This window comes from Sinohyriopsis cumingii, chromosome 9 (assembly GCF_028554795.1).
Source record: "Sinohyriopsis cumingii isolate HCF-2022 chromosome 9, ASM2855479v2, whole genome shotgun sequence".
NCBI classification, from domain to species: Eukaryota; Metazoa; Mollusca; class Bivalvia; order Unionida; family Unionidae; genus Sinohyriopsis; species Sinohyriopsis cumingii.
Window position 1 is genome coordinate 11,275,624 of NC_142969.1, and position 25,789 is coordinate 11,301,412.

Below are 25,789 nucleotides of genomic sequence, written 5' to 3' on the forward strand. Positions count from 1 at the left end.
GGACCAGGACAATTTGGAAACTCCGAAAGGTCGATTTGCAATTGACAAGGTTAGACAAATAAATGATATGATAAGATTTAATCAATAATACCCATGGGGTTAGATACACGAATTATTTAATATAGATATCAATTGATTATTCACATTTCACGGCTAGAAATGTTACTTTATATCCTGGGATTTGTGACAAGCATCTACTCCAGCTAACTGGAAACAGTACATCAATCACCCGTTGAATCACCCCGCTGTTTTGTACTTACCTATAAACTATATGAAGCATGGAACTGACATTTATTTAAATAAGTATAAACTGCACATTTCTTTGTAATAACTGCACCTCTATAATAACAGCATATTAATTCTCACTTTGTTAGTGTATGCGAGCATTGACCGAGTGATCTAATGTGCATATGATCCAATGGTAGTCTTCTCTAAATCCAGTACCTGTAGGTTCCATTATACACAGGTAGCGTTTAGTTTGTTATTCTGTTTTTATTGTTATCTTTTGAATCCAATCCCAGTTGAAAAATACTGTTCAAAGATCGATCCATAACAGTTAGTAACAGTGACAACGATGAATGGTGGTGGGTGGCACTAGGTTATAAAAGACCTGAGTAGTCAAAGGTAAAGGGGTGAAAGCACTATCTGTCTCTCAGATACAAAAATAAAGCAAATATCTCATATCTGGGTAAGATTCTGCCAAATAAAGTGTATAACTCCATACAAATACAGATTGATAGCTAGATTGAAATATTTTCGGATCAATTGATTGGTTTCTTTCAAAATGGACATTGTAATTGGATACCGCTCTGGAAAAACCAGCCATGTAAATATAATTTTTAATGCGACTTAAAAATAGTATTAGATTGAAATATAAATACGTGATTATAATGGTCAACATTGACAAGACCCACATATTGTCTTATTACTGGGAAATTTGGAATACCTAATACGCCATAGTTACGATATTTAGACAAGGTACGTAATCGACGAAGGCAGGTAGGAGAACTAAAGTTAGCAATATTTCTGGGCTCACTTTGGGTAATTTGTTACATTTATATCACCATGAAATTAAAATTTTAACATAGCTATAATTCAATATTACCTGTCTCATTAGGTATTCTTGCGTCCATAAATCTTCGCGTCAGTGGCAATTATAATTCCGATAACTTTTATGTACTACTATGTAGTAGACTTACACGTACGAATGTGTAGTAGACTTATGAATGTGTAGTACACGTACGAATGTGCCATATATTTACCAATGTGTAGTACACGCATGAATGTGTAGTAGACTTACGAATGTGTAGTACACGTACGAATGTGTAGTAGAATTACAAATTCAATTGTAATTACACCTTATTAAGGTGTAGTAAACGTACGAATGTGTAGTACACATACGAATGTGTAGTAGACTTACAAATGTGTAGTAGACTCACTAAGGTGTAGTACACGTACGAATGTGTAGCAGACGTACGAATGTGTAATACAGGTACGAATGTGTAGTAGACTTACGAATGTATAGTAGACGTAAGAATGTGAAGTACACGTACGAATGTGTAGTAGACTTAAGAATGTATAGCAGACTTACTAAGGTGAGGTACACGTATGAATATGTTGTTATTGTTGTCGGGTTTAACGCCATTTTTCAGCACACGATAGGCTATACATGGCGGCCAGTATTAATGGTGGAGGAAGAACCGGGAAAACCCCGGAAAGAACCACCGACACACGAGAAGCTACTGGCAAGCATACTCACATACCCACATTGGCTGAATCCGAGACTCGAACCGGCGCAGACAGAGGTGAGATGGCAATGATCCGCAACGGAGAGCGCTTTGTAGTAGATGTACGAATGTGTAGTACAGGTACGAATGTGTAGTAGACTTACGACTGTGTAGTAGACTTACGAATATATAGTAGACCTACGAATGTGTAGTAGACTTCCGAATGTGTAGTACACGTACGAATGTGTAGTAGACGTACGAATGTGTAGTACACGTACGAATGTGTAGTACATGTACGAATGTGTAGTAGACTTACTAAGGTGCAGTACATGTACCAATGTGTAGTACACGTATGAATGTGTAGTACAGATGCGAATGTGCAGTTGTCTTACGAATGTGTAGTAAAATTAATTTAAACCTTCAGTGAGAAATATACAGCACAGAAAACATATCTTACACTTTTCTTCTTTCCTTCATCGTGATCTTTTTCAACACTATAAATGTACGAGAAAAAATCAAACATCTTAAGCCGATTTTAAAAGTAAAGGATACAATGCAAAGTAGATCGTAGTTTCATTTCATCTGTGTTCGAAGAAAACAAATGCATCCCAAATACACCATGCAGCTGGTTGATAAAGTTTATAAACCCCTGTGTGAATCATAAAGCGTCGCTGATTGGAAATTCGACATCTTCTGGAGCTGCTGTGACCCAATTGATAAAATGCTGGATTCTCTGCCTAAAATGACACGGGCTCGAATCCCATAATCTGCTTAGCCCAGGTCGACCCCCATGGCATGTCGCTTGGCAAGGCACTTCACTCAAATGTCTCAGCACTAAATAACCCTCGTGTGTTGAGGTGCAGTAACAACCAACCTATCAACACTTCCTTTGCACGCAGGCCGTAACAACCAACCTATCAACACTTCCTTTGCACGCAGGCCGTAAAAACCAACATATCAACACTTCCTTTGCACGCAGGCCGTAAAAACCAACATATCAACACTTTATTTGCACGCAGCCGTAAAAACCAACATATCAACACTTTATTTGCACGCAGCCGTAAAACACCAGACCAAATTAATCAATACTTCCTTTGCACGCAGGCCGTAAAAAAAGAAGAAAAGAAAAAAAAAGAAAGCTAATCGACATTTACTTTGCACGCAGGCCGTAGAAATCCAAACCAAACTAATCAACACTTCCTTTGCATGCATTCCATTAAACACCAAACCAAACCAAACCAAACTGATCAACACTTCCTTTGCATGCATTCCATTAAACACCAAACCAAACTAATCAACACTTCCTTTGCATGCATTCCATTAAACATCAAACCAAACTAATCAACACTTCCTTTGCATGCATTCCATTAAACACCAAACCAAACCAAACCAAACCAATCAACACTTTCTTCGTACGCAGTTTACAAAAGGAATATTTTTGCATGGTAAATATAACAAAGATCACACTATTAAAATAATGTTTTGTACATCTAGTAATCACAACAAAAATCATGGCTTTAATTTTTAAGATTCCACTAGTAACTCACAGAATATTTCATGTCACGTGAGTGTTTCTTAACTTATAAAGCAAAGTATACTTTATTTGTATACATATGGTTTTAAACTTTCCTAATAACCATTAAATACACCTGTATACAAGATAGGTTGCGATACTCTTTCAGGGTGCTAATAATCCTGGCACAATACACGCATTGTGTCGATTATCGTTCTTGTATTCACAAATCGCACTGGTAGTAAAGGTGTCAAATAGGATTTCACGTACATGAATGATGACTATACATACTGTACAATCAATAGATATTCGAAGGTAAATCAGTAGAACTATTTCACCTCGACGTAAACGAATAAGCTTGCCTTGTGACTGCAAAGTCAAAGTTTCTAATTTAATGCAATTAGCATCTCAACGATTATTGACGGTTCATATCATGCTTGATTATGAGTGAGAAAGTTGTTTTGTATATATATATATATATATATATATATATATATATATATATATATATATATATATATATATATATATATATATATGCCCAAAATATGAATATCTTTCATGTACCTTCATATATTAAATAAATGAGTGTTTTTGCAAGCCCTGAATTTGCGGCTTGTACACTGACTCTCGTAAACTGAGATATAATAATAATAATAATAATAACAAGTTATTATTATTATTATTATTATTATTATTATTAATGCCATTGTTTTAGAAATATAGCACACACCGTATTTGTTCGGAGTCAACTGATTTACGTTTGAGTAATGTTTTGTCTCCAGGTAATTTAAATGAATGAATTAAAAATTAAAGGGTTATGAAAAGAGACACGAAATGTAAATTGCGAAACACAAAACATTTTATTTCAAGCAAACTGAACAATAATATAACTATATTAATGTTACACAAGATTTTGCAACTAAATCATATATATATATATATATATATATATATATATATATATATATATATATATATATATATATATATATATATATATATATATATATATATATGCTGATACATTTAATGATATCATCAATAAAATGGATGGATTCTTCCATCTCGTGCAGCATACATGAATATAACTTTTCTTTCCAGATGAAACTAAAATATGTGTACCATATATTAAGTTTCTTAAAAATGCTTATTGAGAAATCAACTTAAATCTTATGTATTCAGAACAATTAGGGTTCAAAACAATTAGAGTTCAGAACAATTCGAGGTCAGAACAATTAGAGATCATGAGAAACCTTATTTATGCGACGTCCAATATTCAAATCTGATTACACCTTCTTAAAAATAAGAGCCGGCGAAAGAAGACAATGGTAATCAGAGGTAATTTGGTTCTTCACAGGACTTAGTTAAGTTAGAAATTGCTGCTCTTAAACATATACGAATCACTTTTTTAGATAAGTCCTATAAATGGACTTAAAAATTTTCATATATCGATTCATCTTAAGCAAATTAATTTTCCACATGAATATCGCAACAAAGCGATTATTATAAACAACAATACATATTTGTCAAACGATTATACAAACGACAATGTCTGTCTGTAACTCGAGCCAAACACATCGAAGAATTATCAATTCAAACAATTATATTTCTTAAGCTTCCAAAGAAAATAAGCGTAACAATAATTTTCTTGACAGAGCATTGGTAAACAATAAGGTGTGTCAAAAAAGTTTGAGATACTATATATAGCCACTTGTGCAAGACTCTGACGGTCTCTTGTAAAATGTTTTCAAACGACGCACCGTCTATACTCGCATATAAGAAAAATCAAACTGGAAACAACATAAAGTCAGATCTGTCATAGAAAAATGCGTTGGCAGATCAGAGTCTTCAATTGTTTGTTCTACTAATGAGTCCTAACAAACTGCATAGATCCAGATCTGGGTCTATGATTTTTGCAGTTGCATCAGACGTGGACGCAGATACATACGGTATGAATGATACATACGGTATAACTGTGAATTGACTATTTATACCTCATTAATGTTTGGGTGAATAAAATAAATTCATTAAGTATTCTAGATAATTCGCTGAAACTTAAGAACTATAAAGTAAGATCAAATGCAAATTAAAAATGTATCATATATCTTTTTCTTTTTCTTTCCTTTCCTTCTCAAAAAAGTTGCGTACTGCTTGCAAAATAAATATCTACGTATAAAAACCCTCCCAAAATACAAGGGGGGGGGGGCAGATAATGTAAAATAGTTGTCACTGTACCTCAGATAGAAAAATTGTCAGCAAAAGTGGACGACGCCAACAAGATAATTACCGTCTCCAGTAATTGTTTGCAACCATGACAAAGCCAACACGATAATCATCGTCTCGAATAATTGGGATGTTACGGGCAAGGTGAAAGACAGGAATTCCCGCACATAATTTAGCATTCTGAAAGTTTTTCTCCCAGACATGTGATACATATTTGTTGCATATAATAAACAATTATTTCAAAATAAATGTTACAGCAGACGCTACACTTTTTAAATGACAGAAATATGCACGTCTAGAAAGGAAAAAGTAAATAAATGACAGGGCAACATTGCTCAGTATGAATATCATGTCAACAATAATTTTATGAGACATAACCTAGTCCTGTGATCTTTAGTACACTAGTTTAATCTTTCTAAAATCACTGCACAGAGGGCTAAAAAAAACCACAACAGAAGTCATACATCCATTCTTCGAACTTAAACAGGTCTCCTGATTTGCTTCCCAACTTAGAATGATCATTTTAATTAGGATTGCTATACTATCTAACAGATAAAATATCAACCTAATGACCGCTCATACCGGAAACGTTTTAAGTGTGAAACTGAGGCCCGTTATCAACATCTAAAGTTTACAAAGTGTAAATTAAAATACAGAAAAGTTAGAATCACAGAATGTTTCCGAATCTTCTTAAATTTGGTTTATTTACGAGGAAGTTAAATGTCAATCAAGCAGATGTACTCCAAATAAAACAACCTGGACCCATATGCACTCAAGTTTTTATATCAATTTCTTCCAAACTCGCGATTTACTTCTGAATGCTTTTGAAAGTTCAGACAATATATCCATTTTATTTAGAGGAAGAGTTAGTAGAATTGATATAAAATAAAATTTTAGTTTTAAAATTGAACATGTAAACTTTTTTTATCCTTGAAATAAGAGTTGAAGAATTTCTCACATTTGATGAAATCATCAAACTTCCTCGGAAATAAGACATCTTTAATGAAAAGTTAAATTGTATATCTGTTTTAATCCCTGATGTCTGCTCATTGTTTTGGGAAATAAAGTCATTCTTATCAACCAAGAAATAAGACTGGTACTCAGCCATCTCCATTTGAAGAATGGATTTGTGAGATGATTGGTGAAAATGGGGCCTGGTTTTATATTCTCTCAACATCGTAAGCATCAGACAGAGGGTCAGCTCAATATATACTATCTCGGATGTTCCGTAATTTTGACAAGAATAAAGAAAGACTCATAGAACTTCCAGGGCAGTATCAACTGTGCTTACTCTACAAGCACGCAAAATGTCAACTATGTTGGAGGGAATTGCGATAACTCTGCTGGTATTGCCTGCGACCAGTCAACCAAGGGTCGCGGGTTCGTTACTCACCTAGATTAGTCTGGGTCGGCTGCCTATATATGTACATTGAAAACCACTGCTCCAATTTTCTCAGCATGATAAAGCTAATAATGTGCTCTGATTGTAGTTTTTTTTTTGTTTAAAGAGATGCGTTGGTTTACTTAATGAATTATATAATTTATTACATTTACTATATGCTTTACTCCATGTATTATATAATTTACTCCATGTGTTATATCTGATGTGGGGGTTTTGAGCTTCATATTGAGTTACTGACTCAAAAAGTTTCCTGAAAATGGGGCCTTGTTTGAGTTGTATTTAATATGAGCTTGAGGTTCAGGACAAAAGTTCTTCCGAATGTGAGACGTTGGTGTCTCGGTCTTAATAGCCGTTAAGGAGAAACATGAACCCTTGCAGACTTTTCCAGTTAGTTTTACACGAAAATTATTTGCAGTCAGAGAGGAAAAGACATACTAACCTGATCGGTCTTTTCGAGTGTTTTATCCACGCCATGAAATCTAAAATAATTTGAAACGTGCGTATCTTTCTGTGCATTATACGGCGGAATAACTGGCCCTAATTTTGGGTTAGCCTTAGAAAAATCACATGAAATACTGCTGACCGCGGTACAGTCAAGAACAAAACTTTTTTCCTTTTTTAATAATATTTTTGGAGCAGGAGTGGGTGGGCATCGATAAAGCTTGTTATGTCTCCCCCTCGGTGATGCAGTTTTGCTTTTCCTATTGTCGTCTGCAGTTTTTCCCTTGTTATCGTCTGCCATCTTGTTGCCTCTATAGTCGTCTGCCGTTAGTAGTATGACGTAATATTTCCCCCTTGGGTCGTACTTCCGGTTGGTGCTGTTCTACAACGATAAACAATGTCAGTTTGTTTTTCAGTTAACACATCCAATAATTGAGTAACTATTCAAGAATTCCACGAATTAATATCTCAGTTTCTTTAAATTTTGTCCGCTTAGGGCCAGTTTTGTCCAAAGATCAAAAATCGGAGACACTTTGGTATCGGATAAAATGTTCGCTAAGATTTCAGTAAAACGAGAGCAGAACAATTCACTCCACATCGAGCTGTGAACGCTAAGCTCGACGTTGCTAAGCTCAAGCGTGCAGGACACACCGCTTTTTAGTTCTACACCGTTGCCCAAAAATTATTTGATAATCAATTGTTGAGGATTTGTCTGTTAAGCCATGGTCTTTATCATCATATTGATTCGTATATTGGGGTGGCATACTTGTTATTCTTTACGTACACATGATTCGATTGTGTTGGGTTTGTCAAAAAATATGCCGATATCAAACTGAATATGTCGTCATGGTAACATATATCAACATATCTGTCTTCATGACATGTTTCGGTATGGCAAAGCTGGATCAGGTTGCACAGTTGAAACGAAGGTCACAGAAATTATGTATGTTTACACTTTTATGCATCTGTAATGACAATTTTATTCGTTGTGTTCGTTATTTCGTCAGAATGTAATGGTCTGTACCCATACCCTTAGTTAGTACATTAAGATGAACTTAATTTGTCTCCATGCCTCGATGTAAGAATGAACGATACGTTGATTTGAGAATGTATAATTTAATCTATTGTCACTGTCATTATGTCGAAGCTGACCCTTGACTACTCAGAGTGATTATGTAACTATCGGGGGAAAATGCAAAATTATGATATTGTAGTTACAATTTGATCGAGAAGAAATCGCTGTTCACGTACAATGAAAATTAAATGAGAAAAATATACAGCGATAACTACGGACTATCGACAGACTGCCAAAAAATAGTAATGTACGTGGTCGCACTCAATACGTGTACATTAACACCGAATTAAAATACCGAAATGTTGCGGTGACAGAAATATCCTTTTATATATTTGTTGGCATGGTGATGGTTTTCCGAGGCCTTTGTAACCGATGGACATCACGCTTCAATGGTTAACAATTCTGAACGTTCAACGTACAAAAAGGACAGTAAGCTATTTTGCGGGGTGGGGTTGTATCGTTGTTTACTTATATTTCTCTTAATTCTGACTCAAACGATCTCTGAAGCCTCCCATAGACGTTGTGTTATGTAAATGATGTTTGCATTAAAAAAAAAGGCTCTGGCTATCAAACACATTCACGAAGTTTAAGAGTTGTCGTTCTTTGCAAGTAAAGGTACTATTCAGATATCTTCCTTTTCAAATAACTGGTTATTGTCCTCATCATCGGAATGCACCATCAACTGGCTGATTATAAGGTACGATTCGAGCATGCACCTTTCGGTCACGAAGCCGGCACGCTAACCAATAAGTTACTGCGGGGTAGGGTTTTGTGGGAATTTGTGTGCTAAATCTTGTTCGATTGTCTTATTACCAGCGTAAAATCTACCATAGTATACATAATTCTGTGATTCCAGTGAAATCAATTTGTGTTTAATTAGCCAAAAACGTTTCCCAGGCGAGAAGGTTATACTGCATCGAACCATCTTCTTGCAAAGGAGGAGTGGGATCAAATTCCCATTGCCCATTCCAATCACTGCATATTTAAGAAAGATTCGTATGTTGCTAATATCACAGCTTTAACTTAATTTTCTTAGGTATAAAACACACACTTACTTTTACTTAATTATTTAATTGTGAATGGTCTAATAACACATGTCCTCTCCTTTTGAAAAATGTAATCTTAATTTTACTTAGGTTAATTTTCGTATCCTACTTATAAAATGTGGTTCTCATGTCTATTCTTTATAACAGGGTCAGCTAGGTTTGACAGGTCATTTGCAAACAATAAGGGCATTAAATTTGTCATTTTGTCACCATTTATTCACAATTTGTTCTTCCTAGTAATTCTATAGATTCCTTACAAACATATCGCAAAAAAGAAATAGCCAAATATACCACCTTGATCTATGCCAACTTTTCAGTTAAAACTTGTTAATCTTCTACTTACATTAATACAATACGTCATTTGTGAATACTTAGATATAAACACTTTCCCAGTGTTAAACTTTATATTGTTTGTCATCAATGTGTAAATTAAGACCGAATGTGAAACGTATTCAATGCCTGAGAAAAATCAGTTAAAATACAATTCATTGTGGGTTTCTTTACTCAATATATTTTTTGTGCTTTGTATGTAATAATCATATAATGTAAAACAAAATATCAACAGTGGTAAATGTAGTAGGACAACCAACTGTTGTTCCTTGATTTTACCTTCTTATTCTGCCACCCACCAACCCAACCATCTTTAAAAACTTACCTGTTACTCAACATCTTGGTACACGTTGACCTATGAACTTTCAAAATTTAAAAATTTTAAGGTCCTGAAAATACCCTTTTCTGTACATGATATAGTATTGCTTTACACCAGTCGTTTCAGAATTCTCCTTTCTGAATAATATTGTAAAATAAAATCATTAAATAGGATAGGAAGATGGCAATACAATTTTTCAACATTTTCATATGATCAATACTTGCAGTTTTGCATTGCCTAGTAAAATTGATCAACAAATGCATTTCAAAATTCAAAGTATGTTGATATAGGATTTGGATGTGAGCTGAAACTTTTTTCTTTGAGCATTGATTCTTAGCAAATTGTCTTTTCTTATTCCACATGACATGTTTCTCTAACCTACTTATATTTTTAAATCATAAGCCAAATTTCGGTTACTAAATTTGTTTAAATATTTATATTTTTCTGTTTTCAAATGACTACATTCTTTATCTCACCAATCAGACTACCAAATGTCTTACTACCATCATATTCCATCTTGTTCCTGCGTTTTCCTGCTGAGTGTATAACCTTACACAATATATACGCCGCCATATTCTCGCCGTCTTCTAACGATGCACGTAAAAACGTCATTTCTTTCTTTTTCAAAAAATCACACAGTTGTATCTAAATCTTTCAGTATGTTCCGATGACGATCTAATTCTCAGTCTTTCAGTATTATTGAATGTTACATTTGTCGCATTTTTACCATTACAGTTATAAAAAATGTAAGAACAGAAAGAATAACGTACTAATGCCAGACATTAAGTACTTGGTGGGATTAAAAATTATTGGAATTTGCTTTTTTCATGTTCGATGAACACTGCATTTCTTCATTGTTAACCGAAATATATATATATATATATATATATATATATATATATATATATATATATATATATATATATATATATATATATATATATATATATATATATATATATATATTTCGGTTAACAAAAGCAGTGTACGTTCATTTCACAACCTCTCCCCTCCTATTGATTGTTGAGAAAAGAGCGGTCAGTTGGCGCAGTAATTTACATCACAATTATTAATTTTATTCACAGAAAACGAAACGCAATCTATTCAGACCATTTATTACTGACCAAGAAGTTGAGAAACCAAAAAAGGAATAGTTTCACCTATTCACAACTCTTGGGTCAATCTTTGTTTCATATGTAGCCGAGGCGGTTCGAATGACAGCTATCGACATGTATTCGGGGTATAATCCGTAGGACTGACTTCGAAGCTGATAAAGAAGCGGGGTGGCTCAGTGGTTAGCGTGCTGGACTTACAATATTTATTACCGGGTTTCATTCCCAGTTTAAACACTAATCTCATTTCTTAACAAAATTACACAAATATTTTAAGACAAACAAATACACAGCCTTAAAGCGGATTTAGTCTTTCTGCGCACCGATTGTTTGATTGATTGCCTGTTTTATAAACTGATTGTTCTTTTAGGAATGTATGCTCCTTTTCTTATATGATTTAATCATATTTTGTTCTCTGTATTAGAAAATAAATCGACAAAGCCCGTCGGGCCATAACCATAGTTGTAGTCTGACAATCTGCAATGTGCACCAAAAAGATGACCCGTTTTTATACAGCTGCCAGAGCAAGCAAACTCTATTAGTTGAAACATTTAAGATATTTCCATATCTTATCTGGGTCTTTGTGTTTGCAAATCATTTACTCCTTGTCACAGTGTAAACACAGATCACTCCACACTTCAAGTGTGTTTACGAAGTTTATCTTGCAATTGTGTCTAGTTTTTCCATTGTCTCACATGTTAGATGAAGAGAGCATTGTAATGTTTTCAAACGTTTTCATGAATAAATCCCAGATTTTACACTAATTTCACGCATCATAGATTGATATACAGTCTACTGAAATTCAACAAAATAAAATAAAGAAACAAAGACATTTAAAAAACCAAGGATATTCTCTCTCTCTCTCTCTCTCTCTCTCTCTCTCTCTCTCTCTCTCTCTCTCTCTATATATATATATATATATATATATATATATATATATATATATATATATATATATATATATACCTTGATCTGCCGGCGCATAATGACATAACATGGGAACTATAGACAATACTTTGGTAATAATTTCATATTACATCAGTTTTTCCAAGCGGGTACGTTCTGTTTTTATTTAGTTAGTGAGCTGTAATGTTACCTTTTCTTCCAGTAATGATAATTAGTCAGTTAATGAAAACATAATTTTACCCAAATCAATTCATTTTTGTTATTTCTTGTTTATGTTAGAAAAGAACGTTACAAAAGCACACTGAATCATTACTCTGACAGGCTTCAAAAGATTGCACAAGATGCGTACACAAGGATGAAATAACCTTAAATAAATATAACTACTTTACATATTCTAATGCCTTACATTCTTTCTATAAGTGGGGGTTCCATTACGTATACATTATCTCTGACTTAACGCTCTGATATTTTAGATGGATGGATGGATGGATGGATAGATAGATAGATAGATAGATAGATAGATAGATAGATAGATAGATAGATAGGTAGATTACAGTCATTTTGAAAACACTAGGAGTCATGAAATGGACTTATGGGAAGTGGGGGTAGGTGAATGAAGAAAATACACATATTTAAGGTTTAACATTAGTCATGAAATTTTGCAGATCATGCATTAAAAATCTAACGGCGCACTTCCCTCTGTATAATGGCAAAACTATCAAAACAATTGCTTTGACATGATCAACATAATATATTCTGTTCGACACACACTTATCTTTTTATTCCTGGTATACTTGCTTTCGGTCACATAATAGAGAAATACCTGTCGGACATAATACAATGTTTATTCGTGTTTAAGCATACAGAAAAGATAAAAGGCAAAGGTCTATATTTGCTTATACTTGTATAAAAACTTCTGTCAATGAGGGAGAACAAATTTAATTATGTGTTTAAGTTTCCTCTATTTGACTAATTGGACTATCTTAATTGGGGTTTAGGGTTGACTATGCTTTAATGTGAGAGTAACATCACGAGGGCAAGTGTAATTTTAAAATAATTGCTGTTTAAATTGCTAAAAGTCCTTGTTGGAGTCCAAACCATATGATCTATATCTATTGCTTGTTGCAGTATATGTAATGTCTTTTCTACCTGGTTTCCTACAAATCAAGATTATCTTTTTACCATACTACTAAGAAACTAACTGACGACTCGGCAAATTTATCTGTCAAATCACCGGCCTATATACTAACCCAAGTACTCTGCCCACTATGTCACTATGTCTTGTTCCAACTGAGATGCCTACCTATTTACACGCCACATTTTGAGTAAGTCCCCAGCCCCAATTCAAACAAGCAAACACACACACAAATATATATATTTGTACTGGAATTTTATGCAAGCTTATTTAAACTCCTTATAAGCACAACAGATTATGTTTTACGTGTACGATTATTGACAATTTATTGATTATGTTTATTATTAATATAGTTCTTTTGATGCTTACTACTTGACCAGAACAAAACCTGCTTCGTCATGTGGAATGCTAATTTATTTCCCTCGAGTGTTACAAGTGAAACTCTTATTTTATTTACATCGCCCTAGTGCCGAGTCATTAAGCGTCGCGTATCCAATCACGTGACAGCCGTTGCTGTTGGGTTCTCATTTGACGGTGTATGTTTATCAAAACGATGTTTTACCGGAGTGATATTGTGCCGATTTAATTATAATAGAATAAGCCCAACGCAGTCATTTATAACACTAATATCGTTCCTTTATTGTCTATACAGTGTGAAGGTAACTCTACTATTAGACAAGGTTGAAATCACATGTTATGTGGAAATGCAACCTTAGAGTGCCTAAATTGCTTTATTTATGTCGGGTAAAGTCTGGGTTACATTGCCAAATCCAAGTTCGTACATACAAGAAAAATGAGTCCCTACATCAGGGGTGCACAATCCCCGGCCCGTAAACGAGTTCTGTTCGGTCCTCAGGGCAACTTAAAACAATACAGAAATCTAACCCGTGAACAGTAATTATATTAAAGAAATTAATATTTGCGGCTCTCGAGTGGTCTTAGAAAATACAATCTGGCCCTTGGCCGAAAATGGTTGTGCACCCCTGCCTTATATACATAAAAGAAAGACAGATACCTGATAACTTTAATGATAAAAAGGCTGCATATATTCTGGCATTTACGGTACTTTGCCACATAATGCAAAACTCCTTGTCATTGGAATGCATTAAAATTCAAATGCAGCCTGCATGGATCCTGACCTGCCGATGTATAGTGCGTCGGCAGATCTGGGTCAATGTAGTTTGTTGGGATGAATCAAGAGAACAATCAACATACACGAAAGTTTTACTTTTGTATGTAAAACTCACATTCATGTTGTACTGATAACCCTGTAAATCAATATTATATAAACGTGCCAGCAATACAAAATTGTACAGCTCGGTGCACGTGAGGAATTTTATGGCTCAATTATTAGCATCAGTTTTACAAGCTTAATTTATTTTGAGAACGGCTTTGCTAATATGTATGACTTTTTATATTATAAGAACTGATTTTATGATGTTAGAGATCTTATTTTAGTACATTACAAGGATAAAAAGTAAGTCCATATTACTAATTTGTTGATATTACGGTGCTATTCAAATGATAGTTACGGCGTTCATTATTTCGCTACGTTATTCTAGTAACAGATAAAACGCACAGAACTGTATTGTTATTCTAGCTGATACAGCACCCAAGATTTTATTACGTTGTTCTAATGGTACAGCATCCAACATTTTACTTTGTTATTCTAATAATATGGCATCCAGTATTATATTTTTTTATTCTAATAATACGTCATCCAGGATTTTGCTATGTCATTCTAATAATTTTACTATGTCATTCTAATATTATTCCAATGCTACGGCATCCAGGATTTTGCTATGTCATTCTAATAATTTTACTATGTTATTGTAATATTATTCTAATGATACGGCATCCATGATTTTGCTATGTCATTCTAATAATTTTACTATGTTATTGTAATATTATTCTAATGATACGGCATCCATGATTTTGCTATGTCATTCTAATAATTTTACTATGTTATTGTAATATTATTCCAATGATACGGCATCCATGATTTTGCTTTTTCATTCTAATGATACGACATCCAGGATTTTGCTATGTCATTCTAATAACTTTACTATGTTATTCTAATATTATTATAATGATACGGCATCTAGGATTTTATTATTTCATTCTAATCATACGGCAAACATAGTTTTACTATGTTATTTTAATGACACGTCATCCAACATTTTACTGTTATTCTGATGATACGGAATCCAGCATTTTACTGTTATTTTAATGATACGGCAAGCATCATTTTACGATGTTATTTTAATGATACGTCATCCAACATTTTACTATTATTTTAATGATACGTCATCCAACATTTTACTGTTATTCTGATGATACGGAATCCAGCATTTTACTATTTATTCAACTAATAAATTTTTAAAAAATTCATCAGTATCAAGATATTGACTCAACAAGAAGAAAATAGTATAACTCTGTGTATTACTAGTACAACTCTTTGTGTTACTAGTATAACTGTGTGTATTGCTAGTATAACTCTGTGTATTACTAGTATAACTCTGTGAATTACTAGTATAACTCTGTGTATTACTAGTATAACTCTGTGAATTACTAGTATAACTCTGTGTATTACTAGTATAACTCTTTGTGCTACTAGTATTAATCTGTGTATTACTAGTATAACTATGTGTATTACTTGTATAACTGTGTGCTACTAGTATAACTCTGTGTGTTACTAGTATAACTCTGTGTATTACCAGTATTACTCTGTGTATTACTATTATAACTCTGTGTATTACTAGTATTACTCTGTGTATTACTAGTATAACTCTGTGTATTACTATTATTACTCTGTGCATTACTAGTATAACTCTGTGTGTTACTAGTATAGCTCTGTGTATTACTATTATAACTGTGTATTACTAGTATTACTCTGTTACTAGTATAACTGTGTATTACTAGTATAACTCTGTGTGCTACAAGTATAACTCGGTGTATTTCTAGTATTACTCGGTGTATTGCTAGTATAACTGTGTATTTCTAGTATTACTCTGTGTATTACTAGTATAACTCTGTGTGCTACTAGTATAACTCAGTGTATTACTTGTATAACTCTGTGTGCTACTAGTATAACTCAGTGTATTACTTGTATAACTCTGTGTATTACTAGTATAACTCTGTGTGCTACTAGTATAACTCAGTGTATTACTTGTATAACTCTGTGTATTACTAGTATTACTCTGTGTGTTACTAGCATAACTGTGTATTACCAGTATTACTTTGTGTATTACTATCATAGCTATGTGTATTACTAGTATAACTCTGTGTATTACTAGTATTACTCTGTGTATTACTAGTATAACTCTGTGTATTACTGTTATTACTCGGTATATTACTAGTATAACTGTGTGTTACTAGTATTGCTCTGTGTATTACTAATATAACTGTATTACTAGTATTACTCTGTGTATTACTAGTATAACTCTGTGTATTACTGGTATAACTCTGTGTATTACTAGTATAACTATGTGTTACTAGTATTGCTCTGTGTATTACTAATATAACAATGTGTATTACTAGCATAACTCTGCGTATTACTAGTATAACTATGTGTATTACTAGTGTCACTTTGTGTGCTAGTAGTACTACTCTGTGTATTACTAGTATAACTGTGTTACTAGTATTAATCTGTTTATTACTAGCATAACTGTGTATTACTAGTATTACTCTGTGTATTACTAGTATAAATATGTGTCTTAACAGTATAACTCTGTGTATTACATGTTTTACTCTGTGTATTACTAGTATAACTCTGTGTGTGTTACTAGTATTACTATAACTATTCTTGTATGAAAATACAGTATTCCTATAATAAAAAAACAATATTTTAAAACTTCTAATCCAAGAAATTATGGCTTACTATGCTAAATTATCTCCATATTGATTGCATTTTATTGCGTGTTATTAAATGAAAACCTAAACTGGTTATCTCCATATTGATTGCAATTTATTGAGTGTTATCAAATGAAAACCTAAACTGGTTATCTCCATATTGATTGCAATTTATTCGGTGTTATTAAATGAAAACCTAAACTGGTTATCTCCATATTGATTGCCAATTTATTCGGTGTTATTAAATGAAAACCTAAACTGGTTATCTCCATACTGATTGCAATTTACTGAGTGTTATTAAATGAAAACCTAAATTGGTTATCTTTGACAATAGAAGCAGTTTAATGTTTACCCTAAAACTCTGAAGAAAATTTTCACGTAATATTTTATTTTGTACATTATGACAATATGGTTTAATAGAAAACAAATGCTTGATATTTTACCGTCATAAATCGCCATTTAGTTATTAAGATACATTTTAGTGCTAAACATATTGCTCAAGTAATTTTCCCAGAACAGATACATGTTTAATAGTTTATTTCATTCACAATGTATGTTGTGAGTTGTGGTATTTCTGAAAATAATCCCCAAACCTAACAGTGTTTGGGAACTAAAAGCAACATCTTTTAGTCTTTCCCGAGTTATCTCCCATTATAGACTATCTATTCTTGGATAACCTGACTTCCCAGTACACATTTCTAAGGATTAAAGGTCAAGCGTTATGATAAATTATTTAAATATAATTAATTAATGGGCGCATGTTTAAATATAATTAATTAATGGGCGCATGTTTAAATATAACGCTCGCAAGGACGTAAATATTTTTTTTGGTTAAAATTACGATTACTACAAGTTAAGTATGAGATTGAAATCTTATGGAAACAAATGTGACGAAGCCCACTATTCTCTTTGCTTTTTGACACAGCAGCTTTAACATAATAATGACTGTTGTGCATCAGACAAGCACAGCAATATTTATGGTTTGGTTGGTCTAAATCCACTATCACTCGTTTTGCTCATTTGGGCTGTTTTTGTTTGGCTATATGAGTAAAAGGTAAACACACTCCAGGGACACAACACAGCACAACCTGACATGGTCTGGCAATGGAACCCAGTCCTCTTACATAGGAGCCTAGCACGCTAACCACTGAGCTATCTAGCCGCAGCTAAAGCAAAATTCAAACACTTCTCATTCATTAGTTCTACAGAGAATGATGTAAAATTTGTAGAGTTTACAAGAATTTTCATCAGATAAATGATTTGTCTTTCTTGTTCTTTCTCTTTGCTTTTTTAATATATAATACACGGAATTACCATAATCTGCATGGAATTGAAGATTGTTTTGTATCTTTTTATGTATATCTCGAGTTAGCTTCTCGAACAAGGAAAAGGTCTCCAGAATTTGAGTCTGATCATAACGGAACACGAGCGCTTCTAACAAATCTGGACAAAATACTTCGATAAATGTAGACAATCATGACAGCGTACTATCATCCAGTCATAAAATTAAGCATGTGTCTAAATTAAGGTTAAACGGCAGGTCAGCACAACAGTGGTTACATATTGCAGATTAACATTTAAGATCTAAAACTGTACACATAAAGACTTGCACACAGACACACGCTTTAGGAAGATATATATCAATCCAAGCCGACAGTCAAATAAAATTTATAGTTGTATGGGATATATCGTAGAAAAAGAGAGATTGAACTCTACAATACAGAAAATAACAGCAACACTTAAATCATCAATCATAAATAGATGATATTTCAGTTCGCATATGTGTGGATACTAAAAGAAACTTTACATAATAGACTTGTTAAAATGTCAAACTGTAAATTTTCTCCATATCCGTAGTATTTGATATACAAATTAAGTCTATATTTCATTTTTGGACCAATTTTATTCTTAATTCATAGACTGTTTCATTATTCACGCAAGCTTTTTCACTTATTGTGTAGTATATAGAAATGTAACAGAGACCATGCAAGCACAATTTTTTGTTGTTGAATATTTTCAATTTACAAGAAAATAAGGTCTAAATCTCCATTCAAATTAAGTCTGTTAGTAAAGTGTCCAGGTTAAGTTGTCAAAATATCCAAATGGAAAGCTTGCAAAAAGATCATGCGCCATAGTTTTATAAAGCATACAGAACTGCATAATGCATCGTCACAAACTATGTCCGATAATCCGCCACTCTTCTTTTTCACCCGTGATCGGGTGTACTGAGATTTCTTCGTTTCTCATGAATATGCATAAACATGCTAACAAATCACTGCGACCGTGAGTAAAATGTTGTTGCTATTCTGACACTACTTGACCTTTCACGTTGTTAAATGAGCCAATCAAAGTTTCTCTTTCAAACGCAGTCGCTTATCAAGCGATAAAAGGAGCACTGTCACTGATGTTGAGAACATTGGTGCATTGTATTGTTGATGAATTATTTTTGCAATGCGCACTCAACAAAAACGATGAAATCTGAGCACAGGCAGCCACAGGTCATAAATTAGAGTAGCGACGATGGGTTTTAAGTTACCTGTGTGATTCTGTGTCCTCACTCTGTGTTAAAAAACAAGAAGTTCCATTCTTTTCTTTTAGTTTGAAACTAGGGTTGTAAGAAGAATGCATAATCGTCGCCAAGACAGCAGTATTGACACTAAGGAATGGCAACATTACACCATAAACCAATGCAATGAAGATAATTTACAGTAAGGATAACTATTATTATTATTATTATTATTATTATTGTTGTTTATATTACAACATTATTGTTGTTTGGTTGTTGTTTTTTAAATCACATACGACAAATCAAGATTGGGTATTTTGTCTTTGAATCTATCATTGATCCGAAAAGAGTCGATACAAATGTAAAAGTACTAAAGTCAATACTCTCTCTCTCTCTCTCTCTCTCTCTCTCTCTCTCTCTCTCTCACACACACACACACACACACGTGAGAGAGAAATACATTTGGTTTCAGAAGGAATCACAAATGCTGAATCCATATATGTATGAATGCAAATGACATCACTAAAACACTACGGCCAGTAAGCTTTCAGCTCTCCATCTGAGGATCAAAACGCTCGTAATGTTAAAACTGCCGCCATACTGTCCAATGGTTTTTCCTTGCAGAAGTGAGAAAGTGAATGGCTAACTAAATGGAGGTCACCCTTGCAGGGCTATACCAACTACTGACCACTCTTTTCGTGCGCCTAAAATCTACATAACGAAAGTCTTGAAATTTCGATGGGTAATGAAATGTACAGTGTGTGTTAATAGGCGCTCTACAGATATTGCGTATTTCTGAGAGTGACAGGTGTACGACGAATGAAGTTATTTGCAATTGTAACGTGCACAATGGAGAAAACGGTGGCATACCTCTATTCTGCTTTCATTTACTGTGGCAGAAATTTCTTTACATATTGTACTTGTGGAAAGTTTACATGGCCTAACCTAACCAAAATGTCTGCTCCCATGTGCTCGAAAAACAGCCTAAAATTAGTCTAATGAACACTATCTTTAGCAGTTATTCAATTAGGGAAAACGAATTTTGCCAGAGAATACAATACCAGCCTCTCAAAGTGCAATGAATGAATCGCAAAATATATATAAAGTATTTTAGAAAATGGTTATCGGATCTTTTTTTGTATACAATTTACCTTTGAAGTCCAGGAAGTGAAAATGACCCAGCGGAGCTAGCAATTATTTGATAGATGCACATCTGAAGTAAGGCCAAGTGTATACTCTATAACCCAAATTGCGCCCATGAATCAAACGCCAAAATAGAGTGAATTTAAAATTATTTTAACAATACCTAAGACGCACAAAATATCTTTTAAATCGCCAGGATAACCAGAAAGGAAAATCTGGGAAATCCTTGTTTTTTAAAAATCTAACCTGTGCAAAATACGAAACTATCGAGCACTACCTAAAAGGGGAAGATAATTAGGGCCCATTCAGCAATCCGTGATTTTCGAGTTATCTCTCCTGAATCGTCACTCAATTGGGCGCTGAAAGTTACTTCCAGGGAGCAAGGAAGCATAAGCCTATAAATCACGTGCTAAATATTGAAAACTTCGTTTCATCAACAATGAGAGAGCTAATTAAAACTGTTTTTTTTTGTTGTTGTATAGATTTGATGATGTGGATAATGAATTCCATAATGTTTGTAAATCATTTTTTCAACATCAGAAACATTTACATTCCCAATATGTGAATATAAATCCAAACGACACAAAATTGAATGATCTCATGAACTCTGAAGATTGCAATACACTTACCAAACAATCAATATTTTGCAAAAAGTTATACTGCATTTCAATAAAACACGCATACCACTTTATCTTAATATTTTTTATCTTTATGTATATTCGTACAGGGAAATTGCTTACCAAACCATCCATGCTTTGTAAAATTACGGTCTATTATGGACTATGTAGGGAGATAGCAAGTGTTTACATTTGTAGAATCTGTGTACTATTTTATATGCTAGTGCGCAACATTTAATTTTCACTTGAAGTGACTGTTAAATCATTTGTGTTTTTTTCACATTCTCTTTTAACTATTAAGAAAGATCATACAATTTAAATGTTAAATCAAGCTGTGATTTGTCCTTAGCGAGCCATTTCAGTTGTTGCTATTAAAAGTGAAATGTTAAATCGTCCCCAATCCCCACCCCTTATTTTTCCTTTCTTGTAAAATATTGTGCAGTGCAGTATTTAAGGAATAATATTTTGGAATATTGCAGTCGGTTCCATGGTATTAAATAAAACCGAGTAAAGTATATGGGATCCACCACCTCCACCTTTGTGGCCTTAAAACGCCCTTACATCATCAATACGGGTCAATGTTAGCGCGCATTTTCTGCTCCCATAGAGACTAGCAATACGCTCGGCTGTCCAGTTTAGCTAACAAAGCAGTTTACATATTTGTTTTGAAACAAACTGCTTTGGTTGTCGATGTCATTCCTGATGTTTTAAGTTAGTTCTACCATATTGCCCCCCTCCCCTTTCATATGTACTGCCATTTTTGAGAAACATTATATCATTGTCTTTCCCAGATAATCAAACGATTTGTGAACACATGACTTAATCTCATCAGTATTGTAAACTAATAAAATTACATTAATTGCGATCGCTTTCTTCTGTTTACGGTGATGTTACAAGATTATATGTCGATAATGCAAATTGATAAACTTGTCTGTTGTGAAAAAATCCTAACTTATTATAATTTTTTATATTAGTCGCTTTTATTTCTTTTCTTTTTTATGCTACAGTATACGCTGTTGCATGTAAGGTTCTGAAGATTGTTTATCATGGCTTTTTTTTAAATTTTAATAATTGTGACTAAATTTAAAAGTTCCGGGTTATTTCTTCTACTTTACTAGCACGTGTTGAATTATCCGGAAGTAGTGGATGATTGACACGCCCTCTGTTATGTAATATAGTAACACTATTGCGGAATGGGCGCTAAGCCCGTGTAAAAACGGCTCTCTCCGTCCATTTTCTGTACGTTTGCAAACATATATTTGTAGATACAGGACCGGTTGTCATTTGCTATGCATTTTGAAAATAAATACAGTGAAATTTACTCCAAAAATAAAATCAAAGAGATACATTTTTAGATACAGATTCCGATCAGACAACAAGATGTCACTATTGCAAAAATGGACCCGGAATAACCATTAGGATAAATGGCCAACATCACATATCTGTACGTCTGCTTGTCTCCTTGACTAGAATAAATCAAACAGCAATTAAGGTTTATGAAAGAGAACATTACTCACTGTCTTGAACACGTGACAGAAACTAGTTTCTGAACGTCTTTCCTCTTGAAGTAAGCTGTACAGTGTTTGTCGAAGGTTGCGTCATATTTTGGGATGATGTCTCGAAATTTAGTCCTATTCCTTTCTGTCAATATTGCGTCATTGACGAATTTATGTTCTCTGGCCCGAATGTCTTCTAAGGACGGCGTCTTTTTACATATTCGTCTGGTGCTAAGCTTGTTTAAGCTTCTGTCTGTCTTGAGTTGTTGCCTTGCGTTCATTTCCTGAAAGAAACCATATTATTATAAAATATTTACTGTCCATTAAAGATACACACAAAAGTACGTATGTCAACAAGTAAGAGTGCCAACAATAAATAGTAATTTAAATTTTGGCAGCTCTTTGTATTTATCCCAAATGCTTTGTTAAATCGCGCTTCCTTTAGTTAGACAGAAGGATTGTCATCTGGAGTCGTGTATTATTACAATATTACATAACGTAGGGCTGTGACTTATACAAATATATAATAAGTGCCTTGTAGGCGTGAACATGAGACATATCATCACAAGAAGTTTGATTCAAATAAATTTACTTATTCACTACCCTCATTGTTAGAGCTACACCAAGCACACATGTTTACAAAAGCAACAATTATAATAAAAAATAAAACGCAAAAACATACCTTGCATAATTTCAAAGCGATTTAGAGAAAGAAATATAGTATACCACAGTTCAGGTACTTACATCTTTGCTTATATATATATATATATATATATATATATATATATATATATATATATATATATATATATATATACTAAATTGTCGTCTATAGGAAAATTAACTCCAATGGCTCAAAACTGTTCAGTCTGTAGTTATCTCCCTTATACTATAATTTGACCTATTCATGGACTCTATAGATATATATCCAAAAGTTGTAACAAATATTTTCAAATTCAGTTCGAATTTCTTAATTGTTGGCATTACATTCTATTCATATACGGGGAACACACACACACACACACACACACATGGAACTCAGATACAACGGATAACTAGATTCGGTAAACATAAACTCAGTAAACATACAGTATGTATATGAAAATATGCATTTTTTATACTATCCCATTACAAAACGTCTATTTTGTATATGTTGCACATGTATCGAGGACAAGAGGGAGGTAGTTCAGTCAACATAACGTTGGATTCGTAATCAAGAGGTCATGAATTCACTCCCCACCCAGGCCAGCCCGAGTCGGATGCCTCTGTGTGTCCTCGGGAAAGGCACTAAGCCCACATTTCCATGGCATGATATAGCCGTTAATATGTCAAATGTCCCGTTAAACGCAATACCTAGAAAACAAGAACATTTATGCATGGGAAGTAGCTCGTGGCTTTTGTTTAATCACTGACAGAAACGGTTTTCTCCCTTACTGCACTTTTACCCGTGAACAACATTACCAAATGCAAGTGTCCTAAGGGGAAAGAAAGTATATACACCGTACAGCCGTAGATTAACATTTCTGATACGACAAACATCAATCGTGTCTTTTAAAGCTGCGAGAGACACACATGTTAATTTTGTTCTTACAGGTTGACCGTCCATAAAACAACGCACCAAGACACACGTTTGCTGTTGTTGTTGTTATAGGGTTTAACGCCATTTTCAGCACAGGATAGGCTATATATGGCGGCCAGTATTAATGGTGGAGGAAGAACCCGAGAAAACCCCAGAAAGAACCACCAACCCACGAGAAGCTGCCGGCATGCTTTCTCACATATCCACATTGGCCGAGCCCGAGACTCGAACCCACGCAGACAGAGGTGAGATGGCAGTGATCCGTGACGGAGAGCGCTTTAGACCACTCGGCCATGTTTTAACCATTCATTCAGCTTTCAGAATCTCACATCCCTGTAATCAGATTCTTGCATTTCGTTTAGCATTTACTGTAAAATGTATTTGAAAATCGATGGCACTGTACAAATGTCATATCATCTTTCTTACCACAAGACAGACTTTTGTGTGGTTGACATGTTACGGTACGTCAACAAGAGTATATAATTTAGTGCTGAGGCCATTGAAAATAGATACATAGACTAGTATACAAAGATACACCATTGTAGCCGACCCAGGCTGGTTCGTCTATAGGGTTCGAACCCGTACCCTTTCGGTCTCGATTCCGGCACGCTACAATGCAGAGACTCATATATATGTATGACAACTAAATCTCCCCCGTGCACGCTAATAAAAAAATTGTTGTGAAAGATCATTTGATTTTCTTTCTTCTAAACTTTCCTTTAATGCACATAGTACATTAAGTAGGTAAGGTCAGTATGAATCGTATTTGACACGTTCGACATTGACGTTACGTAGGGAAGGTCAGTATGAATCGTATTTGACACGTTTGACATTGACGTTACGTAGGTAAGGTCAGTATGAATCGTATTTGACACGTTTGACATTGACATGACGTAGGTAAGGTCAGTATGAATCGTATTTGACACGTTTGACATTGACATTACGTAGGTAAGGTCAGTATGAATCGTATTTGACACGTTTGACCGTATAAAATAACTAATATGAGTGTTGTAAAAATGCGTTCGAGATTAGACATGAAATAATCTGCACGAGCAATGTACAGTGGTATGCACAATAGTCAGTTTGGTTAGGGATGCAGTAAAACATACTAAAAGGCGACATTTCAAAAGTGGAATCGATTCTGAAATATAAATTTCTACATTAAATAATGACGTCAATTTATTTATGAGATCACAGAATATCATTCTGAAAGTTGAATGGATGGCTGAGGTAAATATGGTGTGTAACGGTGTGTAATGGTGTCGGTGTGTATTGGTGTCGGTGTGTAATGGTGTCGGTTTGTATTGGAGTGTTCTTGTTGTTAGCAAATTGACACAATGCTCAGTACCTGTTGCTCGAATCTT

At 34.0% G+C, this 25,789-nt stretch overlaps 1 protein-coding gene across 5 annotated transcripts in view; it reads right to left on the bottom strand.

Moving 5' to 3' along the window:
* Positions 1–25,789, bottom strand: part of LOC149791260 (sperm microtubule associated protein 1-like) — a 93,267-nt gene that overhangs the window by 12,275 nt on the left and 55,203 nt on the right. For 2 of the 5 annotated variants that reach the window (XM_089969755.1, XM_089969759.1), the window contains 3 exons: positions 22,868–23,130; positions 19,621–19,643; positions 7,482–7,691 (listed from right to left, as the gene is read on the bottom strand). In XM_089969755.1, the coding sequence (XP_089825881.1) occupies positions 7,621–7,691; positions 19,621–19,643; positions 22,868–23,130 (357 nt within the window). In that variant the 3' untranslated portion in view covers positions 7,482–7,620. Of the gene's footprint in view, positions 1–7,307; positions 7,692–19,620; positions 19,644–22,867; positions 23,131–25,789 lie in introns of those variants that run through there. The other 3 variants (XM_089969757.1, XM_089969756.1, XM_089969758.1) reach the window with 3 other exon arrangements.